This window comes from Melanerpes formicivorus, unplaced genomic scaffold, assembly GCF_026170545.1.
Source record: "Melanerpes formicivorus ecotype bairdi unplaced genomic scaffold, bMelFor1.0.p_v2 SCAF_12, whole genome shotgun sequence".
NCBI lineage: Eukaryota > Metazoa > Chordata > Aves > Piciformes > Picidae > Melanerpes > Melanerpes formicivorus.
Window position 1 is genome coordinate 20,692,361 of NW_027142364.1, and position 12,773 is coordinate 20,705,133.

Consider the following 12,773-nt stretch of genomic DNA (forward strand, 5'->3'; position numbering starts at 1 on the left):
ATTAAAATAATTCCTGAAATTGAGGCCTCAAGCTGTAGCAGTGTCCCAGCCAGGAGATCTTGCTGTGCTTTTGGATAGCAAGTCTCTGGTCTCTCTGATTTTTTTTTTTACTTGGAGTCTGTTTTAAAAGTTAAAGTAAATATTTGAGTGTTTTAAGTGTTCACGTTGGCCAGCCTGCTGGAAGTGTTAACTGTCTAAGTAAGCACACACCTTGTCTGCTGTCACAAGGCATGGTACCTTTATGTGGTTGTAGTGGAGGAAAGTCCTTTGCACTGCATATACATGTGAAATCATCTGCACTGCCCTTACTTTACAACTCCTCTTTTCCAAAGTCATGCTTCCAGAAGAAAATCAGAACTCTCAAGGCAATTGTATGGTTTCTGGGAGCTAGGTGAGGGTAAATATCAGCTAACTGCCTGCTTGCTTTAGTAATGCAGTTGATAATTACTGATGTAACTAATGGCATCACATTTCTAACTTAAATACACCCAGCTGGTTTGAGCTGATGAGAGGGTGGCTGTATTGCTTTGCAAGGTACAGTTGGTCTTCCAAAACACTCCTAGCATGGGAACTGGCTGAAGCTAGCTTGTTCCACAAAAAAAAACTCCAACCCTGAATTTCTGGTGGTAGAAGCCATATGCACCATTGTACTATTCCTTGTAGAATACTTGAGTGCTCATCTTCTGGTGCTACAGTATGTCTGCTCCTGTTTGATATTAGTATTGCTACTTCTTCTTCCTGTGTTTTCTTGAATGTACGACGTGTGCCTTTTGAGTTACTCTGGTGTCAAATGGCAAAGCAGTGTTAGAGTATTTTTGTACAGCAAATCTGCACTTTAGGGAAAACATTGCTTGGAGAGGGAATTTCCCCACAATTCAATTTTCAAGTAGGATTTTAAACTAATTCTGAGGTTTACAGTATGAACTATTTTAATGCAGCATGCAAGCTAAAGGGACACTTTATTTTAGTCTATTTTTGTATGTAGTATTTTTGTTACCTAAGAGAGCCAAAACCAGAGCCACAATGTCTTGTGAAAATAGCTTTTGAGGTTTGTTTTTTTTCCTTTCAATTTGAAAGAACCAAATAGAGCAACTTGAAACACAGCCCTAGCTCACCAGAGGAACCCCCTTCTGCATTAAAAGCATGATTGCTTTTATGATACCAGCTTGATTCCAATGTGTGCCCTTCACGGCTGTTCTTTTGGTGAATGTTCCAATTCCCTTCATTTGGTGCTTATCTCCCAGTGCAAGCAGTGGTCAGAAACTGTTACAATCAAACATGTCCAGTGCCTGCTTTGCCTCCAGAACATACTTGAACCTAAATCAGAAAACCAAAAGGGAATGTCATCAAAGGTGACTTTTCCTAGTAGAGCAGCGTTGAATGTATTTAGCTTTTAAAGTCTGGGAGGATTTGTGTCATGACACTTTTATATAAAACCCACATGCCATGCATGTTCAATATTTCTGGGAGGTCAGTTATTAGTTCTGAAACTGCTTTCAAATGGAGCCTCATCTCCAAAAGAATAATAGTTCTGATATTGGGAATGTGCTTTAAAAAAAACCGATGGAAAACCCAAATGGTGTAGCTTCAGTGTAGTGTGAGCTTTTAAACACAAAACTATCCTTTCTGAAACTGTTACTTGAAAGTGATACTCTTCTTAATGCTCAACATCGGGGTTAATTTCTTTGTCATGTTGTTATTCAAGCTGTCAGCAAAAGGAACAGCGGTGCTGGGATCTTGTGTCCCGTGGGGCCATCTGCGTTGGGCAGACAGTACTATTTGGAATGGCTGCGTGGTGCCTGACCAAACCAAATGCTTTTATGTCTTTAATTCCTTTTGAAGGCAGTAGGGTACAGTTAATGTTTTAAAATGAAACCTGAGCTTGAGGCCCAAAATGCTGCAGCAGATGAAAGAATGTGCAAATGTCCATTTTAAAGTGGTGAAAGAATGAGTTGGTAGCGACTCAAGCAGCAGTCGTTCCTGAATGTGCTTTCCTATGCAGCCAGGGAGGGGGAGGGAGGCAGGCCTGGTGGAAATTGTGGCCATCCCTCCTTTTGCAATATGTATTAGTAGTTGAGTTGTGTTTAAGCACAAAGGATGAAGATTTGGGGGGGGGAAAAAACACCCAAACCTGAGAGATACTTCAGGAAAGTGTGCTCACCTTTCTGGCTAAAACTAAAGATGTAATGAATGTTCAGTTAATGCATGTGAAATACATTTGCTGAACTAACAGACCCAAAGGATGTATTAATGGTAATTTGTCCACTTAGGACTGCCTTTTTATCTTTCTTTTTCTGCCTGACTCTAAGACTTCTGACCTCTGTTTCCAAGTAAATCTTTCTTTGTGCCATAATTCTACTTTTCTGAAGAGAATTTTGCTTAGCAGTCCTTGGCCAAAGCAAGAATTTTGTTCTTTAATGCCCAATAAACGTTCTGCTTTTTGTGTTGCTTTAAAATGCTTTCACTTTTCTTTTCTAACTCTGAACTTTCCTCTGTGTGGCTGCCTCTGAGGTACTATTTCAGGTATAGTTTGGCTTTGTTTAATTTGCTCCTTCAGAACATGCATGCAAGTAATCAGTCCCAAAGAGTTTACATCAGCATCATTCCACCTATAAGCAATCTTTGTACATGAGTAAGTGTTGTGCAGCGAATTGGTCACACAGTAAGGCATTTGTGCAGTGGTGGGTGATGTTGACTGTCAAAAATGCTTAAAACTGTTTCCATTTTTCTTTTCTACCCAGGAGATGAAATTTATCAGGACATTTTTCGTGACTTTTCTCAAATGGCATCAAATAATCCTGAGAAGCTAAACCGTTTCCAGCAGCCAGACTCCCAGAAGTCTTAAGTGTCAAGAACCTGATCCTTAGAGTGCAAGTCGGTTGTTTTGTTTTACTTTAACAGAATGAATTCCATGCATTTGGCTGGTTTGGATTAAATGACCACTCTCATGTAGCTTTAGCTCCTGGTAGCTGGGGAAATAGGAGTTGGTTTCTGTTCTACAGGACATATACCTCAGCAGCTGAAGAAAACGTTAGAAGGAGTACCTGCTAGCTCAGTTGCAAAGCAGTTCCTTGTAGCAGGCATGAAGCTTGTCTGCAGTTCGTACATAAAGCCAGGGCATCGCTCTGGATGGCAGGATGGTCAGATCACCTTTGCTCTCTGGTGTTACCTACTGTCTTCTCTTTCCCTTTTGCCATAAAGAATGTGCCTCTGACAGGAAGGCCTGGATTGCATTTTCTGGGGTTGTTTGGAAGGGAAAATCAGGTAATGATGCCAGAGCTGTCCTTCTGTTTGTGGGCCTGTGACTGAGCAGATTCGCTTGCTCCTACACTGACCCTGGTTAAAGGCAGGCTGTTAGTAACAAGACCTGGCAACTCCTGCTCTTCCACAGCCCTTTCATAGTGGAAGCTTTAACACCAGGATGCCCTTCATGCTAGTGGCTGCAGGTCAGTCACAGTAGGTGTCTATCCTGGAGGACCAAATTTTTAAGAGCAATCTATTTTCAGGTTTTTGTTGGTTTTGGTTTGTTGCCTTTTTCCTTCCCCCCCTTTTTCTGGGCAGCAAGAACATTTTTAGATGAACAATAAACTTAATCCTTCTGTAGATGATGTAGATTATTATTTTTTTTTTTTGGTAGCATTTTGACAGAAACTTGACATTTGAATCATGGAAGTAAATTTTGACCCAATGGAGGTTGTGTAGACTGGCTATAGGAAGGCTGTTCATCTTTTTGCTGTTCTCACTACTAGCTCTAAGGTAAACAGATGAAGTCTCCCATGTAATGCAGCCACCCTAAATTTAGGGCAATCAGTCCTTCCTATCTGAAAGCAGCTTCCTTTATATAATCTGCAAAGATCTGTATGTGCACAGGAGAACCAAGAATTTGGCCAAGTAAGAAAGGAGAGCAGTCCCCAGCTGTACTGTGGGCAGCAATGCAATTCCATAGTGAGCTGCACTCTGCTGATCTGCATTCATAAACTTGTTTAATAGCTAGGTAATCACCTGAAACCTCAAGCCAGCAGATGCAACTCTTTATCCTTTATTTGTCTGTCCTATGGACAAGTTCAGGAGGGGTTTTTTTTCTTCTAAGGTAACATAGCCTCAAGGTGAGTTTTTAATAATGCAAATACATTTAAGCAGCAGGTTAGCATAATGGCTGTTTAGGAAAGGAATTGGCTTTTCTCCAGGCTGGCTAAAATAAGCAATAAGGTATAAAAAAGCCTATAAACTGTAGTAAAATTAAACTTTCTGGCACATTAAATATTAACACTATATTCCAAATGCTTATAGAGTTTTGCATCAAATGTATGGTGATGCAGCAAACCTGGATGATTATTGCTGCAGGGTTAATAATGCTCTAAGAATTGTCCAGTAGATTCTTTTTCCAAGCAAAGGAATCATTTATTAAACAGGTCTTGGTTTGTGTAGTCTAATTATGCAAGGAACAGCAGAGTCTGCCCATTTAAAGAGTTTCTTTAGCCTGAGTAGTAGGAAGCTTAGAAGTATCACCTGTAAGCAGTCATTTCCAGAGAGCTGGTTTTGAAATTGCTGTCTATGAAATGCTAAATATAGTCCCTGCTCTGCAGTATTTAACAGCAGTGGATGTTTTAGTAGGTCTTAGAGAAAGTAAAGCTCCCAGTGTACAGATGGGGCAATGTAAAGTATCACTGTGTAGTATATGTTTTAAACATAGTTTTTTCTGAAGATGGGGTTGGGGTTTTTTTGGTAGCCTGCATGACAGGCAGTATTTAGTGTGGCTGGCTGTAATGTAAAGCTGCCTAAAGCATCATCACATAGTCTGTGCTGCTGGAAAACTGCCCAAGAGACTTTTCAGTATCTCTGCTGGTATTTTCCTTCCTAGCCATGGAAATCTGTGAGAAATTTTGCAGGACAACTCCCTGTAGACAGAAAAAAAAAAACACACCCAAAAGTTTCTTCCCTGTATCTCTGCAGATCCACGGACTGCATTCCTGATCTTTAACCGGTCTGGGAAGCAGTATCAGGCTGTTTAGGCTAAGGACTAATGACATACTTCATCCACAGGTCATGTGTACCCACTCCTCATCAGGAGCTCTGGACTCCCAGGGCTTCAGGAAGTATGTCACTTCTGATCCTACAGCCTCCTTGCCCAGTCCTTCTAGGCATGGTAGGATACCCAGTACCAACTGCTTTCAGGTGAAGCTTTTTCTCAGGTCAGGTGCAATACATGGTTATGTTGCTTATCAGCAAAAATGAATGTGCCATTAAGTTACAGAAAATGTACTGAGAGCTTAGTCCTACCAGCCCCTGGCAGTGCTTCTGGGCCTCTAGCTCACACGATTCAACCCTCTGCAGCATGATTATTGGCAGGGCTCTGAAGGTCTGGAATCCATGTGGAGTTCTAACTCAAGTGCTAGTTTTCTGCTCTGTCATATTAGGAAACTTCCATTTTTATCACTATATAAATCTTGGTGTGACTAAGATAGTAGACAGGCTCTATGGTAAGCTTGCATCTTGTATTCTGTACCAGGTAATGGAAAGCTTCAACTCCTATTCCTGTTTCTCTGTATGAAATATACTAGGTCTTAATTGGTGAGGTTCAAAGCAGTAGATTCCTGACAACTTCCATGTGGGTTTTCAGTAACTTACTGGGCAGCCCAGTGGTAAGAGTTTTCCTATCCATTTTTTTCCTATCCAGAGTTAGATGATGTGTTCCAACAATCCTTTGGACAGACCAATAGCAGGAAGCTCAACATATCTCCTACTGCATCTGAATGTCAGAAGTGTAACTTGCTTCTGTTGCATGTTGAGTAAGATGGTCTGTGGTGTTTCCTTGATGGTCTCTATTGCTTGATGACTCATAAGATTTCCTATTTTATCTTAGCATTGGTACAGTGCATATCCTTTGGAACTTCTGAGTTGCCACACTAAATTATGCCACTGAATGATATTAGATGTGCTGGAAGCTGTTCCCATAAATGTGTGTGAAGGTGGTAGATGATTTTGCTTTCACAAGCTGCACATACTGGAGCACATTTCAGTTGTCCATTAGTATGATATGGACTTCAGCCTTCCTCACTAGTTAGGACCTTATCCAAGAAGTCACTGAAATAGGTGGCAGGCTTTCCACTGATTGCAGGAGCTTTGGATTGTGCCTTTCATGGCATCTAATGTTAGTGTGTTGAAAGGATCCTGTGTCACTACTGCTTTTGTCACTCTCTGCTATTTTATATTTCACCTCTTTATGTCCTGAGCTGAAAAAAAGCTTTAGAAAATGCAACCAGACCTTCCAACTGGTGTCAGAAATCCCTGTGTGAGAGGAAGTGTCTCCTGTTTTGCAGTATGACATAAATACCTATCATAAATACCCATGGTGTCAGGTCATCAGAGCTTTCCTCAATAGGTCAGAAACTTTGTAGTGCTGAAGAAGAGCCTGAGAACTAGAATAAGCAGAGGCTGCTGTGATGTTTCCAGGCCTTTGGCATTTCTCTGCAGCCATCTGTTTTACAGCATGGATTTTCATGCTGCCTCTTGATCATGAGAATCTCAAATGATACAGCAACTATAAAAGGACCATTCAATAGAACTAAATTACATGTTAAGTACTTAGGGCATGGTATTTTCACACTGCCAAAAGGACTGAGCTGATTATTTAGTACACTGAAAAGTATTTTGGGAGTCAGTTTTGCAAACTACCCTCTCTTCCTGTTCCCCAATGGACACTTTTCCTGAGTCAGTTTATGCCACTTGGTGCAGCCTGCTGGCCAAAGCCCTGCTGTCTGGCTTGCATCAAAGCACATCTTTTAAGCAGGGACAGCTCCAGAAAGGGCAGTACTGGGGAAAAGGATTGAACATACCTCTTTGGTATATCCCCTTTCATCCACTTACTTTATCTCTCTGCATATACAGTGTTTTGTTGTTTCTCTTCCCATGGAAGGAGATGATAGAGGAGGAAAAATCCCACTCCTTTTTCCGTTAGCATCCCCCATGTTGATAGAACTCACTGAGAAGCCATCATTTCCTCTAGCAGAGGTTTCTCTGTCTGAAATAATGAACTTTTTTTCTCCCCTTTTATCCAGGTGTTTTTCTGTGTGTTTTTTAAGCATTCCAGCAGTAACCTGTTTGTGTTCTCTTATGCCTTCTTCCCCCTTCAACTGTAAAGACTGTATAACCAGCCCTCCTTCCCCTCTAATGAGTCTGTAGACTTTGTATGTAGAACTTGAATGTATTTCCCTGTAGTTTGTCATTGTAAATGAGAAACGCCTTGTTGTCACTCCCTTTGTAGTTAATCGACTGTACATGCTGTAAGGATTGTAAATACTGGACTCGATTAAACCTTTGTATGCTGTGAGCGGCCTGGCTCCGGGCGGGGCGGGGCGGGGCGGGGCGCGGCGGCTCCGCCCCCCATGGCGGCGCGGCGCGGCGCGGGGCGGGGCGCGGGGGCCCCGCTGCCGGCATGGCGGCGCTGGGCCGGGCGGCGCGGGGCTGGGCGCGCTCGCAGCCGTGCGCCCTGGCGCTGGCCGCCGCCTTGGCCGTCTGCGCCTTCTACTACCTGGGCGGTGGCGGCGAGACCTTCTCCAGCGCCACACGCCGCCTCCGCGCCACGCCGCCCGCTCCGGCCCACCGCCACCCGCAGCGCGCCGGCGGCGGGGAGCCGGCGGGAGGAGGCCGGGACCTGCACCTCCTGCTGATGTTCACCAAGGCGGAGCGGAGCCCGGCGCTGCGTTCCAAGGCCCAGACTGCGCTGCGCTCCCTGCTGCGGCACGGCCGGCTGGGCGGCGGGGAAGCGCTGCACCTCCACCTCGTCACCGACGGCCCCAGCCGCGACATCGGCCTGGGCCTGCTGCGGGACCTGCTGCACGGCGCCGTCTTCCGCCACCAGGTGCGGTGCGAGCGGCAGGCGGGCGGGGGCCGGCGCTGAGCTGTGGCGCGGCGGGCAGCGGAGCTGTGGCGCGGCGGGCAGCGGAGCTGTGGCGCTGCGGGCCTGCACCGCCCCTGCGCCCCGTGGGGGGCTGCAGCCCGCGGGCCTCCCGGCGCTCTCCTTTACCGGCCCCTCTCTGCGTGCTGCTTGCAGAGGGGGCAAGCGCGGGCCGAGACGGGGGAATACCCCTGTGAGGCAGGGGGAGCAGCAGTCGAGCGAAAAGAAACTTGCCCTGCTGTGACAGCCCTTGTTTCGGCTCCACGCGAAGGGTCTGTGGAAACTTCGGAAGGCCTTGTTCTGTGTGACCCTGTGCTCCCCGCTGCTGCCTGCTGCGAGGTGCCCAGGTGCAGCTCGCTCGTTGCTGGGCCCAGGACTGTGGCTGTGTGGCCTGGGAACACCTCTGGCAAACTACTGCTGGAGCAGTTGCTCTGAGTAGTGCTGCTCCTCTTTTGGAGACCACCTTGATAGTCCTGGTTCGGTGTCTCTGCCCAAGGACCACGCTGTGTGCTGGTGTGTAAATGGCTTTCCCCCTGGTCCTGGAGAACTGCTCAGGAAAAGGCTGTCACTCCTCTGCTAGCAACTCTTGAGAAGGGGAGTGGAGAGTCTGCAAAGGTTTGGAGTGCTCCCAGGTGGCAATGTTCATCCAGTTACCTGCCAGAGAGACAGTCTGGGCTCCCAAACGTGTATGAGGTGCAGTCCATGCAAGGTCAGGCTTTCCTTCACGGCAAACAGGTAGCTGAAAACTGGAGAGGAGTGTTGAGTTCAGAGGCTCCAGGTAACTTGACTCTCCTATCCTGTGGTTCTGCTGCAGTGTACTGCTTAGAAGCATCCTCTACTTCTGCTGGAACTTTTCATTTCTCATCTTTCAGATACTAAGTATCAGCTGAATTCTTCTGTGATGTAAGCTTAACATTGTTCCTACAGATCATTTGTTGGTAAATTATCCCACATCTCCTCCTTGATAAGCACTTTACTAGTGCTGATGATCAGTCATCAGGTCACATATCTGTGGTGGCCAGCCTGCACCACGCTGGCAGTGCTCAGCTCTCTGGAAGGGTGTGCACAGCTACCTTCAGAAGGACTCCTCCCCTTGCTGATGGAGTGGACAGTGTGCCCCACGACGGTGTGGTGTAAGAGCCTAGATCAGGTTTGCAGTGTTGTGGCCTCTGGGTCACCATGGTGTGCAGACCCCTTGCAGATACCTCTCTCTCTGTGTGGCTGCCTTATTGCTGTCTGCTCCTCTCAGAAACCAGGTTATTCTGTAGGCAGGCTTGTCAGCATTGCTTCTCCAGGGGGACATGGGCTCATGAGTATTGCATGAGGTGGGAGCATGCAGTGTCTGTTGTTGAGTGGGCCTCCACAGATGCTTCTGGGCGCACTGTAAAGCCTGTTTCACACTTTGGTGAGGAGGTCTTTTGCCAGAAATGATCTCTTGAGTGTAAGCAAGCAGTGTGGTCTGGAGGTGCAAGTGAGATTCCACTGAAGTCTGCTCAGTAGGAAAGCTTCTTCCCTCTCTCTTGGCAAAGCCTGGTGTGTCCTGTTACCATCAGGTAGCATGTGACTGGCAGTGTACTTCAGATCTGTTCACTTGCTGGTTTTAGGTAGAGTTCTCAGTACAGAGCAAAAGCTGTTGCCTGCTCCTCAAGTATATGGCCTTGCCCCTAGTGCTGAACTAGCTTCTGGTATGCTAGCAGGTGACAGGGCCTCGTTATTCATGCTGTAGCCAACCCATTGTCAGCAGGAAACATCACCCTAACTTGGACCTTAGGTCCTGCCAGAATGTTGAAAGTGATGGATCTGGTGCTTAGGTAGCTCCAACAGTAACCTCTTTCCGTCCTGAAACCTCTTCTTTGGTTCTCTTGGTATCCCCAGAACACTTCCCTGGTCCTTGTGTTGTTTTCCTAGAGCAGGCCTAGAGACGAGGCTTGATGAAGTGCTGAGAGGGCAGCTTGATCTGCTGCTGAGGCTGGGCTGATGCAAACCCTGAACTTGATTTCATGAGGATATGATTTGGGCTCTGCTTTTGTAGCTGCTGTTGCTCTCCTCCCCTAGCAGAGCTGGGTCCTGTGTTAGACCAAAAAGCAGGGAATCAGGCCCGGATCCCAGCCTCGGGGAAGGTAAAACAGGCCACCTCTGGTCTTTTCCTAAGCACATGTGGGAACCTTCAAAATCTTAGGGAGACTGAACCTTCTGGCTGCTGCCTGCCAGCGCGGCGTGCAGAGGGGCTGTGGGATGCAGCACAGGAGGGTGTGGGGAGCAGCTAGGACTTGGAACCCTCCCTGCTGGACGGGCCAGACTTGCACTGTTCCAGTGCTAGGGCAGTCGTGCCGTGGCCTCACTGGTCTGTGCGTGCCTGACACAGATGTGTCCCAGATGTGGAGCTGGGAGTGCAGCGTGCCGCCAGTGAGCAGCAGATGGAGCTGGTGCTCCGCGATGCGCCTGCCTGGCTGTTTGGCATGGGGCGGAGTGCGGCAGCACGGAGGAAGTTGGCCGGGAAGCACCCAGGAGCAGCAGAGACGGAGGACTTGTGGCATGCTGGCGTTCAGCCGGGCCCTGCCCGTGCCTTGTGCTCCGAGCCCTGGCTTGGGGAGCTTCTGCTGTGCTTTTTCACCAGGACTGTTACGCTCCCAGTTGCAGAGAACGTGTCCTTTCCCGTGTCTCTGCAGCTTCTGCTTCCTGGCAAGCAGGAAGTGCCCGAGAGCAAACCTGGGCACGTCTCTGCAGCCGACAGGGTGCTTACAAAGAGCCCTGACTTGGCCCTTTTCCTGCAGCTCAGGGCTGCACCCTCTCATTCCCTGTGCTGATTCCTATCACTTATTTATTCCGTTCCCCTCTCAGGATAAAATTAACTGCATGCTCTGCTCGTTGCTCTTCCTGCTTGCCTGTTTAGATTGGCCCCATGAAGGATGCTGCAAAACACTGAGGGGTCTGGAGCTGTGTGAAGATGTGCTGGGGGCCACGTAACCGGCCTGCTGTGACCCCACGCTTGTGAGAGATGCTGAGACACTCAGCACAAGGAGGAGAGAAAGTTAAAGAGCAATGAGACGTGGGTGGTTTTCCCTAGTGAATCCACTGAAAGGATCTTTTCTCTGTGCAGGACATGAGTTTGTAATACAAGCTGCCTGCACAGGAAACCCCCAGAACTTAGTTTTCTTCAGGCCCTCAGCAAACGTGGTCAGATTTAGCTACAGGGACTTACCGAAAGCTGCTGCACAAATAAATAACCAAGTACAAAATTAGCAGCAGATCAGCAAGCTGTGCTAAAGTCAGCAGTGGGCAGAGGAGAAGCCCTTGCAGTCCAGGAGAGGCTGGCCAGCCTGTGGCTGCAGAAGGAAGATTCAGCTGCTCAGGAGTTTGCTCTGCAGAAGTGTCTGACCCAAGGGTGGGCAGGAGCCAGGAAGTTTCCTGTTTTCTTTGGCAGGGGAGGGGAGGCGGGTGATGCTGTGGCTGGAGTTCCAGGAGTCATTTTCCCATGATTTTTGTCTGCTGAGGTTTTGCTTTCTGCTCATTTCAGAGGTGACTGGGGTTGGCCTGACTTCTTGTTTTTCTCCTGCTCAGCTGTTTCCTATGTACTGTGCAGACCTCAGGTGGCTTTTACTGGATGCAGCAGGGGAGTTCAAAGTATTTCTCCTCCATGTCTCTCCAGTCTGGCCAGACACCAAAGCTGCACCCACTCAGCTGGGCTGCAAGGAGAGCATTGTGCATCCCAGCAGTGGTGCTGGTGGTGCTCAGCTGTGTGCACAGGCCTTGCACCTGTAGAGCAGCCATGTTTTGCTGTGTTTAGTCAGCCAGGATCACTGCTGGCAGTAGCACTTGGTGCTGCCAGCCTGCCCCCTGCAGCAGTGCTGCTGGTGCTGATGGCCTGGCAGGGCCGTGGCGAAACGCTGCCTTCATCCTCCAGGTAACGGAGTTTCTTACCCTGCAGTGTCCTGGGGAGTGTGCTGTGCTATCCAGAGCCAGGTGTGGCTGCTGCTGAGCTCTCCCAGTGCACTTTCCCAGCACATGTTGTTCTGTGGCTTTCCTGCCGTCCTCCTGCAGGCGCTTGGCCCCAAGCCCAGCAGCCAGGACGGCAGCAGCACGGCTGCTCCAAGAGGGATGTTCTGGCTGCAGAGACTGCACAAGGGCTCTGCTACAGCTGACAGCAAGGGCTAAGGATGGCAGCTGGGACATCCACTGCAGTCTTTTGGGACTCTGCTGTGACTGCCCTCCAGCAGTACCCTGCTATGGTCTTGGCCCTTGTGCCCGTGGTCAGGATGGGCGCATCACTTTGCCTTGTTCAGCATGCTGCAGGTCCCACCTCCCATGAGCACTACTCTGATGTGACAGCACTGAGCAGTGTGTTCTGCAAGAAGGTGTGGGAGGAAGCTCTAGCCTGCTCATTGCCTCTGTCTCTGCCAGCCCCTCTGGGTGTCTAAGCAGCCCTCTGCTCTATGGAGGATGGTCATTGTCCCAGCTCAGGCTCCAGAGCTGCTTTTGCCTCTGAAGCGCTTTACTTCATTTGGGTTGTGGTTTGGTTTTGTTTGGTTTTTAAGCAAGGCAGATGTTCTGTCCTGCATGTTTGTAGTGCAAGGCTCTGTGCTCTTTGAGCAGATGAAGTTGTAGTAGAGGAAGGAGTGAAACTGTGGAACTGCTGATCAGGTTTGTTTGGAAGGGACCCGTGAAGATCATGGGGTTGGGTTTCATGCTGAAGGCAGGGCCAGCTTGGGGAACTGTCTTGATATCCCTCAAGCAAGGGATGTAAGCTCCCCTTTCCAAAATTCAAGTACTGTTGCAAAGTCATGTCCTCAGTGATCTTCAGTCCCCAGGGGGCTCTTCCTGCTTTCCTTGGCCTGGAGAAGGCAGTACGACCTGAAATTCCTGCACTCCCCCTCAT

The 12,773-nt window shown here is 48.2% G+C and overlaps 2 protein-coding genes across 6 annotated transcripts in view; both read left to right on the plus strand.

Moving 5' to 3' along the window:
• ACAP2 (ArfGAP with coiled-coil, ankyrin repeat and PH domains 2) overlaps positions 1–7,330 on the plus strand; it is a 73,291-nt gene extending 65,961 nt beyond the window's left edge. For all 4 annotated transcript variants that reach the window (XM_068145626.1, XM_068145629.1, XM_068145628.1 and 1 more), the window contains one exon: positions 2,742–7,330. In XM_068145626.1, coding sequence (XP_068001727.1) covers positions 2,742–2,845 — 104 coding nt within the window. In that variant the 3' untranslated portion in view covers positions 2,846–7,330. The remainder of the gene's footprint in view (positions 1–2,741) is intronic.
• A 100-nt stretch (positions 7,331–7,430) lies between these two features.
• XXYLT1 (xyloside xylosyltransferase 1) overlaps positions 7,431–12,773 on the plus strand; it is a 35,073-nt gene continuing 29,730 nt past the window's right edge. For both annotated transcript variants that reach the window (XM_068145634.1, XM_068145635.1), the window contains exon 1: positions 7,431–7,861. In XM_068145634.1, coding sequence (XP_068001735.1) covers positions 7,436–7,861 — 426 coding nt within the window. In that variant the 5' untranslated portion in view covers positions 7,431–7,435. The remainder of the gene's footprint in view (positions 7,862–12,773) is intronic.